Source organism: Nipponia nippon, unplaced genomic scaffold, assembly GCF_047370975.1.
Source record: "Nipponia nippon isolate SJK-2023a ecotype South Korea unplaced genomic scaffold, ASM4737097v1 scaffold_4, whole genome shotgun sequence".
In the NCBI taxonomy this organism is placed as follows: Eukaryota; Metazoa; Chordata; class Aves; order Pelecaniformes; family Threskiornithidae; genus Nipponia; species Nipponia nippon.
Genome location: NW_028262358.1, coordinates 29,830,682 through 29,848,554, shown reverse-complemented (window position 1 = coordinate 29,848,554; position 17,873 = coordinate 29,830,682). Strand labels below are relative to the sequence as shown.

The 17,873-nt window shown below is 37.5% G+C and overlaps 1 protein-coding gene across 5 annotated transcripts in view; it reads left to right on the top strand.

The window, feature by feature from the left end:
• SRBD1 (S1 RNA binding domain 1) overlaps positions 1 to 17,873 on the top strand; it is a 131,277-nt gene that overhangs the window by 102,039 nt on the left and 11,365 nt on the right. For 4 of the 5 annotated variants that reach the window (XM_087775133.1, XM_087775135.1, XM_087775134.1 and 1 more), the window contains exons 19-21: positions 8,009 to 8,115; positions 10,679 to 10,855; positions 13,576 to 13,728. In XM_087775133.1, the coding sequence (XP_087631259.1) occupies positions 8,009 to 8,115; positions 10,679 to 10,855; positions 13,576 to 13,728 (437 nt within the window). The remainder of the gene's footprint in view (positions 1 to 8,008; positions 8,116 to 10,678; positions 10,856 to 13,575; positions 13,729 to 17,873) is intronic. The other variant, XM_087775137.1, reaches the window with a different exon arrangement.

The following is a 17,873-nucleotide window of genomic DNA, read 5'->3' as shown; positions in this document are numbered from 1 at the left end:
CAGTGTCTTGCACTTTGTTTCATTCCTAGTTTATTTTTGCCTTTAGCTATGCAGTGGAAGAGGTTGGGGGGGACAGAGGGGAGGAGTGCCTGACGAAAGCAAAGGAGGAGCCAAACAGAAGAGAGGGAGAGAACTGAACAGCAGGATTTGAAAGTGTTCTTTAAGAATATTCAATTTGAACTGATCTGCTTTTTTTTTTTTTTTTTTTTAAAAAGGAGGGGAGGGGGGCCGAAGGGTTGAGGAAAGTCAAATTACCTAAAAGCTTCTTCCAGCAAGCATTTCAGGAGGTGGTGTCACATTAAATAAGAAAATTTTTTCCCCTCTTAGTTGTGTCATGACTAATTCTGTTGGTGTGGGATTAAAAAACTGCTGAATGTCAGTTTGGCGTATACATTCTTCTCTAATGAGGGAATGGATATGTCATTGTATTAAATATATTCTCAGTGCATTGCTAATATGAGTCACCTGCTGTAGCAATTGCTAAGTGTGTTTATATACTAACTTTGAGAAAGCCAGTGAGCATGAGAAGTTTCTTATATTAGACATCTAGGATATGATGAAGTATGTATCAACTGTACAAATCTTTTCTTTCTAGAAAATACCCCTAAATGACCTTGCAATTTTGCTCTAGTTTTTTATAATATTGCAAGTATCGCATTCCTCATTAGAGATGAGCGAGAGGAACTCCAACTTGTCTTCAGTGGAGCTGGAAGAAGTGTGTGTATTTATATAGACTTTTACCAAGCTTCTTACATCTCCTGGGGGCTCCCCTTGCTCTGTGTTGGAACTTTATACCCAGGAGCTGCTGTTCCTCACCCATCTGCTGCAGGGGGTTGGATGGTCTCTGACTTCAGACTAAACAGAATTCCCACAGAAAACCAGACTCACCTGGGCTTCATGACTTCTGTCTTGTCCCTCTAGAAATGTACTATTCCTTCTCCCTCTATCAGTGTAATCTTTTTTTCCTCTTATCCTTCAGCACGTTTCAGGAAAATGCCCAACTGAATTTATTGCCTTTCAGACATGTGATCTATGAAACTTTATTCCTTGTGGTCCTTGCTTTATCTTTCTGTAGTATTGCAGGGTATACCCTATATTTGTAGAGCTTTAACAGCCCCAAAATACAATTTTGGACTGAAATTGAGATGTAGACTTTCCACCTCGCAGTTTGGGCAATCACCTTTGCTACTTATTGGAAAATGTCCCACTGAAATCTCCAGGAGTTAAGCAGTTGATTATAATTGCGATTCAGATTGCTACCCCTTAGTCACATAACAATATGCATTGGAGAAAACTGGTACCTGCTCTGGAAAGAGGAAGATGGTTTTGGATATATGTCATTTTCTGCTAGCTTGCTCACATCAAAGAAGTTAGCTTTAGGAATCAGACGTATTAGCAATGGGTTTGAATTTGTGTAACAAGCTTAGCAGTGTTACTGCTTCTGTTAGGACACAAGCACAAGTAAATATAAGATGAATTCCAGCAACTTGCAAGTAACTTGAAGCATTTACATGATCAAGTGTGCATTTTTGTTTTCTTTTTTTAATGTCAGAGCTGACAGACTTTGGTTTTGTTTTATCGTTTTCTTTGAAAATACAAATCCATTTCTCTCTCTTGGGATATTTCAGTAATAGTAATATGCTGTTAAAATAAACAGAATTTGGATTTTTGAAAACAAGAAATGAGTCAGAGTTAAGTACATAGGATAACAATATATCCTATAACAATATAATATTTGGAAAACCCACAAACAATCTTCAAAAGAAATTCTTGAAGTTAGATCCTTTTATCAAACATCAGAGGGATAAGCTGGTTTTCTTAGAATCTAACTGAAAGGGATTTTCCAGAGGACACTGGAGATTAAAACCCCCCACCTGAACTTTCCAACGTTTCCACCTGACGTGTAAGGTGCATTTTAATTTTTTTTTTCTAATTCTGCACATGAAAAGGTACTTATCATTAGACTATTTGTGTTACATTAGTCCTGCTGTACTTAAGGGCTTGTCCTGAATGCATTTTGGTTTTGTGGTTTCACAAGCATTTGAAATGCAGCTGATTGTATGTAGGCGACAGCACTAGTAGAGAATGTTTTTCCCTTTTTTTTAAATTTTAAAACACGTTTCCATGGATTGAATTCTCTAAAATAATAGTTTTGAACTTCGCTTTGGATGTGTTGTCCCACCTAATTTCTCATTCAGTAAATGTCATTCAGGCTGCACAGTTATACTGCTTTTTAAAGAAAAAAAAGTATTTTTTCAAGAGGCATGTTGGCTAGTCTCACATGCCAATATTAAAATTCATGGATACAGAAGTTAATGGTAGGTACCAACAAAATAATGTTTTATGAGGTGTTAGAATTGTTTCAGGACTTGCTTAAAGACAGAAGAAATTAAACTGCATTTACTTCATTGAAGGCTGACTTTTGGATTCAAAGGACAAGTAAGGTATAACTTGATCAAAAACCAAGACAGATTGTCTGACATTCAGCTCGGTCTTTTTTAGAATGAATGTTGATCTTGTTATAATACTGTAATGCAGAGCCGGGGTCAAGAACCTGCAGATTGCTGCCCAGACTTGAGAACTCTTCCCTTCCCCAGTGCTTTGTGACCAGCATCATTAGGTCACGTCTGTACTACATTTGTAGGCTCAGCAGGGTACGAATAGACCTTGTTCAACTGCGTTGGAAGGTGCCTTGCTTGGCTCTTGGGCATTGTAAAGTAATAACAATGCACGGGCTGGTTGTGTCAATGTCTACTAAAGTTTGTAAACATAAAATAGTAAGTATTTAAGAATTGCTGTGTGTAGTAGTAGAATTTTAAGCTGTTTGAATTTGTCTTTTAGAGAGACATGCAATCATACCATATTTTCTGAAATTATTATTTTTATAGGGGACCAGGAAAAGGTTGCCAAATGCATTAGAGTTATGTGTACTGTTTTAGTATTTGTGGGGGTTTTTCAGGTTGCCAAAGGTAAAGAGCTTAGAGTTGTAATTTACTTCCATGTAAAAGCTGCCAGTTTGGGTTGTTCTAGTCTAGCACTAGTAATCTAGTGTTTAGTGTGTTTGGTCAGGCAAAGTTCGTTAGTCTACTGGTCCACCATCTATGCTTACGCAGATTGACTAAGTACAGCCTCCAGCTTCATGTGAACATTGGTTTTTTGACTTGAAAAATTTGTCATGCTGATGACAAATGTATTTTTTCAGTGTCTCTACTGGTATACTGCACTGAACTGAGAGGCTATTTAAAATACTGCCTTCCTTTTGTGTAATCAACAGGTTTTTGAAACTGGAAAATGGCTTTCACCCTCCAGAGGAACAGATAGGTTTTTAGTAATGTTAATGATTTCCAGTGAGTGTTCGTAGCTCTTGAAACCAAACAAAACAATGATCCTTGCTCTCTGCTTTATACCATATAAAAAGAAAAGATAGCTGAAGTATTGGGGATATAATAATAGGACAAAACTATCACGTGCGTAATAGACAGGTGTTCTTAAACACTGTTCTTTAGTGTTAAACACTCTGTGCTGTGTTTAATGAAAATACATGAAATGAAGTTATATTGTGGGTTGTTCTTTTTTTTTAGCACGGGTTTGCAGAATGGTGGTTTTAAAATATGCAGTATATTATTCTGGTAACTTTAACAAATTCACCACAGACTAATTTGAGCAGTAATCATGACCAGAAATCAAAATAGCAGCCCTTGATTTTCTTCCAGGTTCATGAATGTAAGTTACATTTGGGATATTTAGGATAATCTTTATAAAAATATTAGAAAAATGTAATGTTTGAATTTCATTTATTGGTCAACTACAATTATTTACTGTAGCAGTTTCAGTTAATCAAGTAATTTAATTTTATGTATCTTGTTCCCTGGCTCACTTGATAATTCCTTAGAAAACAAATACTAAAATACAGTTATGGTGCCTGATATTTGTAAGGGCAGATTAATTTCTATAGTCCTCCCCACAAAAAACTCAAACCAAACGGATGTCTAAGTACTTCCTAATGCTACCCGTGAAGCAAGGTGGCTTTGTTTTCTGGAGAGTGATGATAAATGAAAGTTTGCAGATTTGCACTGGACATCCTACAGTTTGTGGCAAGTCCCGTATTTCTGCTGGCCTTAGTTCCCATAAAGTGGGGGTATCAATCCTTTTTATTGCTTGGAGATCATCATACAAAATGAAGTGTTCTGCTCCACATCTCCAGATCAGCAGTGAATATTTTAATGGTTGTCATTTCTGAGTATCCTTTCAATAAAACCTTAGTGATTTATTTGGGTGGTAAATTCAAGATGATGTTTGAAAATCACACCAAAGGTCGTGCTCCTTACTTGTTAGGCATTGCTGTCAGGGCACCTTTTGTGCTTGACTCCGAGGAAGCTCCTGGTACAAATGGTTTGGCTGGCTGAGGGAGCTAGTTTCTCCTGGTTTTGTAAGGGGAGCTGTGGGGGCAGTTGTGGTATTTGTTCCACAGCTAAAGACAGTTAATAAATAAAAGTATGCTGATTAAAAAGAAAAGACAATACAGTTTTACTGGGGACACCCTCATGCGTAGGGGTGCAGAGTTAGTGTTAATATGAAAATGTTTTATTTAGAAGGATTTGCAGAGTATCACCTGATGCAACAATCTACCACAATGGTGTGTGCAGGGGTTGTTGGAGGCTGTGCAGCATAAAATTCTGCATAAGCGCACTTTGAAAGTAGCCTTGCATATTGGACTTGGGCTTTATCTGCACAGGTTTTATCCTGATGTGCTTAATGCAACAGTTGAGAGGGATTCCTGTCTTTACAGACCTGTTGTAGCGAGTGAGCAGCATGGAGTATGTGTGCTTCTAGTAGTGTCTGCATAATCTGACACCAGCCCAGTACATATAAATAGTACATAGGAGTATATAATATCATCTAACCTCCGTTAGTTGAGAAGATGAGTGAAATTTTTGGAAGACTGGAAAATGCACTGCACTTTAAACCTTTCTGAGCTGTAACCTGTTAGCAGTAGGAAGTCTTGACAATGATATTGGGATAATAATGTTTTTAATTAACTACTTTTATAAACTCAATTCAGAACACTTCTCTGTGCTTTGTACCAATGTAAAGAGGGATGTAGAAATTTCTTCATCGTAGCAAAAGGAAACTGATGATCAGTAGCTGCATCTTGGAGGCAGATTTGCCATCTGGAAAGTTTTCCTAGTGTTTGCAACTTAACATCATTCACTACCTGAATGTATCTTACTTCTCTGAGGTATGTGTAGCTTAGGGATTGTTTTAGCCATGCTGTCTTATGCTTATCCTGTTCTGTCAGATCTACCCATTCGCTTTTTCGTTATCCATACCTTCACATACGTGCTGTGATGTCCATTCAAAGTGGTACGACTATTATGTGTTGGAGTAATAAAGAACAACGTGTGGATGTCTTGTTTTGGTTTTTTAATGGTGACTGTCAAGCAGCAATAAAGTTAAAAGATGCATATCATCTTTAAGAGACCTGAGAACTCCTTGTCTTCCGGGCAGCGGGGGGGGAGTTGAATATCACAGGTTTTCTAAACTCTGTGTATTCTGTCACCTGAATTTTACACAAACTATTGCATCCACAAACTTAAATGTTCAGATAAATGCCAGCTTTGCATTTGAAACTGAGGATCTGTGAGCGCTGGTCTTTCTTCCACTGGCAGACGTATTTCAGGACACTTTGCTTTTGAATGTGATATATCCTTTCCTGGTTTGGGGGGGAGTATAGTTGGCTGAATTGCTATCTAAGTTCACTTTCAGCACACTGGAAATAAAGCTGCTGACTCAAGTCTCATCCAAAGAACTGCTTGGAAAGATTAGGCCAAATCTATGGATTACCTTCTTTGCTACACCCTATGCTATAAGGCCTTGTAGAGGCGATGAAGAATGTCTCAGTTTTGAATCACATAACTGCGTGTTATTCCTTCTGAAGAATGATCATCATCTTAAGGAACGAGACTGGAACAGCAGTCTACCCCAATCTCTGCCACAGACCCTACTTTATATTCAGAGTAGTTATTTTAGACCATGCTTTTTTTAGCGGTGGCCAAGAACTGCTACGGTTAATGGAACTTGTTAATGGAACTTGTGAAATTTGATAATCAGCTTCCAAGTACCTTGGAGTCAGTAGCCTTTCCTGAAAGCAGATGGAAATTTTGAGTAACCTGCATTTTTTTTTTCTTCCTCTTGCTTCCTCCATCACAATGAAAACAATTGTTAAATTAGTATCTTTATTTTATTAAATTTTTAATTTGTGGTTCATCCTGGAAAATCTAGCCCAGCATTTGGCAACTGTACTTGCCAAAGAAGAGAAAATGTGGGTGTTGTTTCTGAACAGTTTTATTCTGATTCTTGTACTATGTTATATAAATGCGTCCTCGCACGAGCATGTGTGAGACCTAGAAGCCTCTACTAGCTCTGGCTGGTGGCAGGAGGAGGGACTGTGTAGAACATCCTCACTAAGAGAAGCTACGTCTTCAGTAAGTCAGAAAAATAGAAACATAAGACTTTTTTAGGGTGTGGGTTGGTTTGTTGTTGTTTTTTTTTTTTTTTTTTTTGTATCTCTGTTCTGGAAAGAAGCCATTGTGTTGTAGTAGCAACACATTAATAAGTAGAAATTGATCTGCAAAGTGTACAAGTAAGCTTGTGGTTGTAAGGCCAAGACTGTGTGCAAATGCAAGTACTTATGCATGTACATGGCTTTATGCATGTGAACTTTATATAGGAGGAGTAATATTGGTGAAATTTGCGCTTCCTGTTTGTAAGTAACTTCATTATATATCGCATCATGAAAATACATCACATTACCATTACCTGAAATGAGGGGGCTATGAAATACGTTGCCGTAAGTTTTACGATTGTTTCAGTTATTAACCACTATTTGACGAACTACCAATATTGGTAGATTGGGATTGATGCTGTTGGCACGTTAAATATAACTATGAAATCTTTAAAAGGTCTGAATGGCTTAGAAGGTAAAACAAAGTATTGGATGAAGTGTTTGGTGTCTTGGCTCGGGCCCAGCTTGGTGTCCTAAATGAATGCATCACGAAACCACAACAGATCAACCCAGATTTACGTGAGTGACGTATAAGAGCCCTGAAGCTAAGCCAACATAGTGATTGAATTAGCTCCTGCATTTAGAGAGGCTTCTCCCTCCAGGTCAGACTTCTAAGCACTGATGGGCTTGTGTGGGAAACTAAAAGTTATAGATTGAAGTATGCCTACATTGTGAAGGAAAAGAAATCTTAGAGCTTCAGAACTTTTATCTTTGACAAGTGTGACTGATTTTCTTGGGGCGGGGGAGGAAGGGGAAACACTACGAACAATAATGGAAAACCTGGAAGAATTTCCATTAGTGGTGCTTCGGTCAAGGACCTGCCAATCTTCCCAGAAATATCTGTTCAAAATCTGAAACATTTTGTTGCTGCAGGGCTGATATGTACCTTATGTATTGCCCACCCTCATACAATACCTGGCTTGTTCTCTTAGTAAATAATAACTGTACTGTAGTGTGATGCTCATAAATAGGACAATTTTGCAAATATTGTGTGTGCAGGTGCAAAAGTACAGCATTTGTGATATTTTATCCTTATTTTTAAAATATTGTCTTATTTTTAATAAACTGATATTATAGGTAAATGAATGTCAGATTAAAGACGAGACATAGTGGATGAACAGAAGCATTACTCCTTTTGAGTAATCATTATATGTTTAATATAGCTTTGTTTTTACATGAGGCATGGAAATAGTTATTAAACAAAAAAAATGCAGTAATCTGAAGAGTGTCTTATTCTAGGGATTTGTATCATGACAAAGATGTTGCAAAGAGGTACTGGAGACCTTTTAAAAATATGTTCTACAATTTATGCTTTTAACTGGTACCCTCACATAAGATATTGATAAGTTCCAGCAACTATTTTATTGTTAGCATTGTTTGCAGTTCTTATTTATGTATGCTTCGATATTTCAGTAACCCGATATCTCCGTTTTTGTTTCTCAGCATGATGTATCGCAGACTTTGCTCAAAGCAACTCTGGACAGTGTGGTTGAAGAGTGTGTCAGCTTTGTAGGAGTTGATATTAACATCTGCTCAGAAATACTATTAAGGTGAGTCAAACACTTTCCTATTCCAGTAATTACATGGCTCTGGATCACAGAGTCTCTGTTTAGTCTGCCATCTGACTCAAGCTCAGCTGAAGCAAATGGCTCTTGTGTTAAGCTGCCAATTACATGAAAATGACACATTAAGACAGTATTTCACTGGATCATTAAGAGTCAGCTTTTAAGGGTATGTGTGATTCTCCAGGGTAAAACTATTCTTCAGAGATAAACGAATATTTAAAAATTTTGAACCAACGCTGCAATTTTAGAAAAACTTGTTATAATTAATTTGTATTTTTACACTGAGAAAGGGATTTTCAAATGTACTTTGTCTCTTAGAAGGTATTTTTATAGGTACTGCTAAGTGGAACAGGTTGTAAAAGTTGAGTGAGGAAAGGAGAAAAGGAAAGATTTAAGGGGAAACTGCTGAAAAATTTATCCCTTTTTACTGATTTTTTTTTTTTAAGTAGTTATACCATATTTACTTGGAAAATGTTCTGGATTTTATTTCTTTTGGTTAGAAATTAAAAGCTCATTCTCTCTTTTGAGTGTGTAGAATTGAGAATCATTTAGCTGAGCAGTCTCTCAGAAGAGCAAAGTGTTGCTGTCATCCTCTGTAGTAGGAGAGGAAGAAAAAGAATGTCCATAATCTAGGTAGTGACAATTATATTAGGTATCAAAGTTAGGAAAAATGTATTCTTGCTAGCTCTCTTTAATTTTTTAACCCCTTATTTTCATTCTTGAAAATGTCTTTCCATACTTTGAAGAGGCTCTCTGTCTATTCTTTTTGTTTTTCCACTTTGTTTTCTATATTCTTTGTCTATGTCTAATTCTTAGCCTGACTCCTGATTTACCTTCTGTCTTACCTTCTTTCAGACTTAGATCAGCTATTAGTAAGAAAAAAAGCAGTACCTATTGGTAAATGAGGCTGACCAGCTTTCATTCGTGAATAAAACCCTACCTGAGCAAGTGCAGTGGGTGAGCACTGTCAGCCTTGTGCAGGGTGCAACTATATAGTGCAGTTCAGCAGAGGGCACCAGGCTGAGGTGCTGCTGTGTCTCTACAAAACTGTGAACGTGGAGTGGCACTGTCCAGTCATGGTTACAGGTGGTAACCATGTTGGCTAAATACTTTGTTTGGTCTAATTCACCTGACTTATGATGCTCATACACATGCTGCATCAAGTTCTGGATCTAACTTGATCCTCAGCAGTTCAGTTCTATTGTTCTGTGCAGATCGGGGTCTAAGTTTCCCTCAGATGTACAGTGTATGAAATTGTCACCCTAGCTAGAAAGCTAACAGGGCTTTCTGCTCATGCTTTCTGATGCATCAAATATACTTGTTGACATGTATTACACGTGGAAGGCGTGACAATGCTACAGTAATTGCATTACTGCTGAGTATTGTACTTGAAAGATTTGAGATCATCAGTGGAAAATTCTGTGAACTCTGTGTCATGTTCCTTTGTCAGTGTAAATAAGCTGGATTTCATAATGTTTCTAAGAAATTTTTTGAGAAAATTCCATTCCTAATGATTAATATTTTGTCTACAGTTAAAGGTGTGTCTCTCCAATTTAATTCTGAGGTTTCACCAACTTTGGATTATTTTTTTAACTTTTTCTTGAGGATGAGAATAATGGAAAGATTTTTGACTCTTCTTGCCAGGTTTGCTGGTGGTGTTTTTCTAGAATCAGCCCATGCCATTCCACAAACAGGTCCCTGCTGCCATTGACTTACAGCAGTGGCGTCTGATTATATAGAGCCAGATGGGTGACATTTCCTTCTCTAGTGCCAGGAGTAACTGTCCACCACAGCTCTTTTCCCTCTTTCTATGATTAACGTACTCCATACACAGAAAATTGTACTCACATGTACATACAGAAAATGTGCAGCAAACCCACTGCTTCCTAAAGGAACTTGGCTAACTGCAGTTGTACTTCACAGGTAAGTTCTTTGCCAGATCCAAGCTGCCCTCAGAACAACTCATGCAGCCTGTTCCCAGCTGCTCTTTTATCTCAAGAGCAGCTGAGAGAAAAGGAACAAGCTGTGTGGATCTGTTAAATTGTGTGAGGAAGGCAAGCTGCTCCCAGGCTGGATAGCAGACGTCAGCCCTTCATGTTGGGGCAAGGTGTTGCAGTACCATTGGAAGAGAATAGCTGAGAGGGAACTGTTCTCACAGGAACAATTTATCTGTCCTGAACCCTCCTCCCACATCGTTTCCTGAAGAGGGCAGCTGGGGGCAGGCCATAAGATGACAAATTGAACTGGCATTACAGAAATAGCCAACAGATCATAAATTACATGTCCCTGGCTTACTAGTTAGGTATGTGCAGAACCGTATTGCTGTACCAAGTTTTGTTGACTTGAATGGATTCCTTCCACAGAACTAAGAGAAGGGATCCTTTTTCAGATGATGCCTTTGGTCTGGGAGTCTATTTGCAAATTTCTTACCTGTTTCTAAGCTTTGTAAAGCAGATTTTTTACAGTAATGTGTATCCTGGTAACGGACAGGATTTGTATTAATGACTGTTCAATGGTAATAAATGTATTCTGTAAACTTTTCTCTTAGACACATTGCAGGACTGAATGCTAACAGGGCTAAAAATATAATTGAATGGCGAGAGAAGAATGGACCATTTATAAACCGAGAACAGCTCAAGGAAGTTAAAGGTCTGGGTCCCAAATCCTTCCAACAGTGCGCTGGCTTCATCAGATTCAATCAAGAATATATAAAGACCTTCTGCAGGTAATAGAGATGTTGGCTATCTTGACTAATTTATCCAAAATATTATGAGAAGACTTCATCTCTTTCTGTTTTGTATTCAGGCTTGAGATTTGAGGAATCCTAGGCCTTTTCCCTCTGAAAGACAGTATCTTAACAAATAAAGTTCTTTAAGTCAGTAGTTGAACATAGGTCTTCTGCTCAATAATCATGGTTTATTAGCCTAATACTCTGTAAGTCAGGGTTTTTATAAGTATGTAAGTTTACTTACAAATTCTGCCACTGAGTTGGTAGAAGAAATTGGGCATGCGGCAGTGTCATGATCTGAGATATTAAACCCTTACAATCTTGTGTTTCAGGCATAATTTAGAGATTCGTAACTTCATTTTAATGTGGTAAAGATTACTCTGCAGAACATAAGCTAGAGTGGATTTTTTGAGAGTTTGAATTCCTTTCACTGGAGAGAGAAAGTTAAATAAGCTGTCTGGACCAAGCTTTGTGTTATACTCCTGTGCCTAGCAAGCATGATGTGACTGCCTTGTATCTCAAATGTGTAAAAGGCCCTTTCCCAACTCCAGTTTGTTAACAGTGGGTCATCCTTTTCCCTGCCATCTCATTCCCTGTATCTGTACCAAGCCTTTCACTCTTGCAACCATTCATTGTGCTTGTCCTCTTCGCCTGAAATCCTTCCTCTCCACAACTGTAAGTGCCCTTTCTAAGGCAACGTCTCTTCTCCTGTCTTTCCCATTTCTCCTTCCAACATAAAGATCTAAGAAAGGGCACAGTGGTAGCACCATCCCCACCCTTTTGCCGCTGACTCTTCTCAAAAAATATTTTCCTGGGAAGAACATGCTATTTTTTAGCCAACCCAATGCTCAGAAGCAATACTATATTCCCAGTTGCTGCTGGCCAAACAGCACACACGTAACTTCCAGGCAGGAGGTAGGCACATTAGGACTGGCTTACTGCCCAGGTGGAAGGTATACAGATTGGTTGCCCATCTGGCAGGGAGGCACATGCTGCAGGCCAAATGGTGTGCACTGTAAGCACCAGAAGACCAAAGAAATTGTTTTCAAGGCTGCAGATGATCGATAGGACCTACGTTGTGCAGATCTGTTCTAGTGAACGCTGCAATACAACAGAGGAAGAAAAGGCTGATGCCGTTTTTTATTTTCCAAAAGTTCATTGGTGAAATGATTAAGAACACTGTATTTTTTTTTCCTTGCTGGAGCATGCTTCTGATGTTAGTCAGGTTCCATAAAACTTGAGAACACTCTATAACCTGAGAAATCTGCTATAACTTTGGAGTTTGAGGCCAAAATAAAGCTCTAACACCATTGCCTCCACAACATTTCTTGTGGGCCCAGGTGGCAAAACCAAATGTTTTTGAAATGGACTTTGAGAAGGTTTCGTTTTTGTCCTCTCTGATCATGTTGATGGCTATAGAGTGCTGTGTGAATTAGTTTTCGTGCTTTGTACTTGGAAGTTAGCAAATAGTAGTTATTTTAAAAATTAATATGGGAAGAGAAAGTTACGTCTGCATTTCTGCTGACAGTGGATGTGTACGTAGAGCCTGAAGTGCAAGTGCTAGTTCCGGGTCCTTCAGTGCATTCTCTTTTGTCCTGCAAAAGCGGGAACCACTTGTGATTAGGAAACAAAAACAAACAAAAAAAGAGGCAAGAAAGGAACCTTTGTCAGTAGGAGTATTTGCCTTTACTGTATCCTGAGCATTTTTTTACTTAAGGGATACTTCAAGGGAAGAAGTGTGCCATTTGTAAATATGCTACACACATGAAGATAGATCTCTCTCTCTCCTGTTTTCTGTGAAGTCTTCCTATCAATGAGGGCAATCTGTCCATGGATCTCTTCGAGACTTTGGGGCCCTTGCATTAGCCAGCCAATTAAATAAAAAGAAAAGCCCAATCCAAATGCTAACGGATCAGGAGTCAGTAATGTATTCACTAAGTTTTAAGGAAAGCTGTATTAAGATACTTTTGCAAAAATGGTTTATAAATTCTGAAATAGTGGTAGATTTGACCTTTAGCTTTTTTCTGTTCTAAGCAAATCTTGGTCTGAGTTCTTTTGATTTGAAATTTTTCATATTTTGACCTGGCCTATGTTTGAGCAGAATTCTTCAGAAATTTAAGTATATGAAGTCAATAAAATGTGGCTTAAGAAGTTCTGATGTTTAAGCATTCACATATTTTCCTTGTTCTATAGTTGTATGCATATATAACCTCCTATACATGCTTGAGATGCAATTTGCTTACCTAAGGATGGAATGAATAGGAAATTTTGTTTATAAATTTTTCAAATTTAAAATGATGCAGACTATTGATCGACAGTTAAGTATGAAAGTATCCTCATAAGATCTTTGTCAGGTAGGTAAATGCAATTGTCCCCATTTTACAGACAGAAGATGCTATCCAGATTTCAAATGATACAGTAGGTTGTGTAGTGTTTTCTTTATAGTCTTGTTATCATGAAGAAATTTTGATGAAGCACAGAATCCCTTCCCAATGTTGTTTCTATTTTAAATTAATTTATGCATACATTGATCCATTATATTTTTATGCTATAATTATATTGTTAAGATTCACCCACAATGAGCCTTTAGGGGGGTTGTACTTGTTTTTTTGAAAGAATGAACATTATGTAAAAGTCTGATTGTGTTTTTGACATGTGGGCACTGGGCTAGGATCTTGTTCATTAAGAATGACGTGTCCATTTTTGATTTCTGACAGTAGTAAGAAAACTGAACTTGGAAGTCATGCACTTTTGACTAAAGCAGGTGCACAGGGTAAAAAAAAGAGCAAACCAACACCGTGTGCCTCACGACAGCCCAATCCTTTGGACCAAACTTGTATTCATCCAGAGTCTTACAACATTGCAACGAGGTAAGCAGTGGGAGAGCTTTTGAAACATTGATGCTGTCAATTTTCAAAATGCAAGTACTGATTTTTCTGACAACAGCCTGCTCAGCCTTTTGAGACAGGAATACTTGTATTAATTTGATGCTTTCTCCCCTTTCTTCAAGAAAAAGGTATGCTTCAGAAGTTCTTTACAAGTGAAGGGTTTCAATTGGTGTGTTTTGCCTCTTATGTGCATGCAAGTTTTTATTTGTATTCTTCAGTTTTTTGGTTTTCATGTTGTTTTTCAATGAGGAATTCAGTGAATTTTGAAAACTTTGCCAGACTTTCCAGAGGCCACTTTTCTCAGTTTCCTTCTGTTTGGCAGCTCTCTTTGTGCCACACATCACTTCCAGTTTGGACTTCTGGTTCACAAAGTGTGGAGACAAATCATGTGTTCTAAAAAATGTCTAAAACCTGATTTTTTTTCTTCTACCTTGCCCCCATATATTATGTAAAAAGCCACAGCTAAAACATAATTTTATTTGTTCTTAAAAATAATCTAATTGAAATGCCGTGCAAATTTTCAGTCAGTGGTAGTTTAATACCTCTGCATCATTAAGAACTGCTTTTACATTGTTGCTTACATTCAGCATGTGCCAAACAAGCTTTCTGCTTAGTGAATTTTGACCACCAGAATTTGTTTATTTGTGTGTTTGAGTGTGCACAGAAGTGCATGGGCATATGTGAACGTGCGTCATTATTATGAGCCTTTAAAATTAAATTCTGATATTGCAACATCTAATTAAGATGTATATATTAAGTTCTCAAGTACATGAACACCATGGGGGTTTTACTAAGTGACCTTTGGATAAAAGAAGAGAATGGTCTTTGTGTAGGTCAGAAAGAAGTAATTAGGAATCCATGTGTGCCTCTGGTTGGGGGATACTGCAGCTGGTAAATGCTAGTATAAGCTGTGATCTTTTCTATCATCAGCCCTAGTTGAAATTGGACTCTGCTTGTCCTCTTGAGAAAACATTATCTCCTACCATAAACCAGCACATATTTATTTTTTTAAGTGATTTGCAGTGAACAGGTTCTTTTCTTAAAAGGTGCTGGAGCTAATTTCAGCTGTAGCTAGATGCTTTAGGATTCTTATGATCTCTGTTGAGAATATTGTTCCTGGACAAACAGAGTCATTCTTCGTATTTTATAAACAAAACCATCTTTAAGTCTCAGGGATATGCTGAATTTCTGAATTCATGAAGCTTGAGTTTCTTATCTAAAGAAGTCTTACAGGACCTTGCATTTTTAGGACACCTTCCCTACAGTGTGTGCTCTGTTCTCTCTCTGGTGGAGATAATTGCATATGCAAATCCCTATGCACCGGTCTGCATGCTTTCCTTCTGCTAGGCGTGCGATGCACTTTTGTTTCCATCCTCTCCCTGCCACAGTTCATTCTTATTTGTGCCTGATTCTAGGGCCACTGTGCAATTGCCTGCTAGAGTCCATGCTCTTTCTGCAATGTGTAGGTAACTTTGGTTTCTCCTTTTCCACGACCATTTCCCTTTTTTTCTTATGCATCAGCATTTGTTACCAGTTCTCAGCCCTATGCATAGCTGTGGAAAAAATCAGGCGAGGTCCTGATCTTAATGATCTTACATTTGGTAGGTGGCTTATAGGGTGAGGAAGCTTGGTCACTCCTACTAGAGATTATTCAGAGTGAGTCAATGTAAAAAAAAAAAAAAAAAAAAAGGTTATTCAAAATTAATGTTGACTTTCAATATTGTATTTCATTCAATATAAATATCAAGTAGTCAGTATTTGGTTAATAGTCCATTTAGATTTCCAGCCCTAGTACACCAATAAAAGAATCAGTAAAAGTGTTCACAGCATTACCAGCTTCGCTTAAGGCTGATGTGGAAAGACTGCTTCAGGGAGCAGAGGAGTGTAGCCAGTTAATGGTGGAATACTAGAGGAATTTACATACAATACTATCACAAAGGTTGGTCAGAAAATAAAGAATTGTGACTTTGTTTCCAGAGCAGCACAGATTACTTTTATATCTGAAGTGGTGAGTGGGATTATTACTGCATAGGGTAGCTCAGATATTCACATACAGTTGAAATTCTGGAGACAATTTTAGTAGGTATCACAAGTCATGTAATTGTGATTTGGAACTTGGCTGGGAACCCAAGGTTAGCACTATTTAAAAAAAAAAAAAAAAATTGAGCACAACTTTTACATCTCAACCCAAAGATAGTGGTTTGAGTCACAGGCTTATGCATGATTCAGAGAGGAGGCTGCCACCTATTGCACAGCCAACACTGCTTAGAAGATACCCTGTTGATTCTTAAAATGTGCTCAGGGTCAAACTCGTCGTACTTCGAGCTGCAAAGCCATTGCAGAAGTATGACGTGGCTACAGACCAGTGCCACCTATCATGTCGTTTTTCTTTGGCTAATGCAATTACTTTAAAGTAAGTTTCCAGCTGTGCCGTTGTCAGTTTTCTGTTTCTTACCAAGCACTTTGCCTTCCTATACTGAATTTTCGGGTGAAATATTTACATCGAAGTGCATGTTTGTAGTTATTGTATCGTACAGGGTTTTTTATGCAAAAGGATGTCAGTTGATGATAAAACGAATATAAAAACACAGTAACAGTATCTGCTAATGGAACACCAAAACTAATAAGCATAGCATCTGTCTCTGTAACTAACTGAATCAGTCTTTTCTGTTTTCTTTGGGCTTTTTCTGTTGTCTTACTTCACATTTATGAGTATCTGTACACATAGTTTGATGTGGGGAAAAAAAAAAAATCAAAGTGCTTTCTGTGCTTTCTATGAATGTGCTCTGTGTTTAACGGTATTTTTCTTTTTCTTGCAATCAAAAAATAGTTTCCTTGAAAGCTCGTTAAATACAAAGGTGATAACTTTTATGGTAGAGATTGTATTAACATGCAGTAGCTTGAGATCACAAAATGGTGTGGGGAAGGGGGCAAATATCTACAATGTCTTTTCATTGCAAATAGCTTTTTGAAGAAAAGATACAGCTCTGCAGCAAACTGGCAAAAGCCAAGAAGTGTAGTATTAAAAATTGACACTGATTACATAAGGGCTAAATATAAACCAGACATCCTCCCTTCAAGCAACTAATGCTATAATTTAGCAATGATTATATATTTAAAATTACTTTTCAAAAAAATCACATGAGCTGTTGAGCTTCTCAGAACTTATGGAAATGGGTTTCCAAACCAATTTGCTGCCTAAATATGAATTAAGAAAAAATTCTACTAGGAATTCAGACTGCATGGAGGATTCAGTCCAAAGCTTGTTGGGGCTGTTGGTGAGTTTTGCTGACTTTGCTAGGCAGTGGGTGGGACTGGGCTTGTAATTCCCTTTTGCTGAGCCTACGTTCATGAGAAAGCTTCTGAGAGCTTGAACATCAAATCGTGTTCATGTTGTTGATTTGAGGTGTCTTACTGAAATCAACCAACATGCGAAGGACTTTTTAACATGTTAGAACTAAACTAGGTTTAAAACCTAATTGATAATTCTTATAATTTAAATTAATATGCATGAGAAAAATCAAGACTGTTAGAAGTGGGTTAGAATCAGTATTTAATACATATGTTTTTTAACAAAATACATTTTGAAGGAATTCTGTTGCTTTGCTGCTTTGAAAATACTTTCTTTCTTCATTTTCTGTGCTTACACAGAACTTTGTCGGGGACCACGTCAAGTTCACAGGTGGATCTGTGCTACCAAAGGGTAGAATTGATTCAAGACACCAAAATACAGTATTACATACCTCTTACCACAGAAATTAAAATGAATGGAATAGATGCTGCATGAATGAGTCATAAAGGCTTCCTCATGCAATGTCTACCACATCTTGCCATGAGAAAGTCGTTTGTGAAAATTTTATTGGATTAAAAGTTTTCATGGGAAGTTACATTTATTTTTAAACAAAATAACCTGGTGATTTTTATCCACTGCTTCTATCCAAATTACTCAAAAGCAGCAGTCCACATTGCAGATTTATGACATACAAAATTATCAGTTTTTAAAACAATGTTTTTGAGGGATAGAAGTTCACCAAAATTTGAAACCACTAATTTTCTTTTTCTGAACTATTTTGTAGCTTGAAAGGCCAATCCATTTAAAAAAAAATTGGTTAAAAGAATTGCTCCCA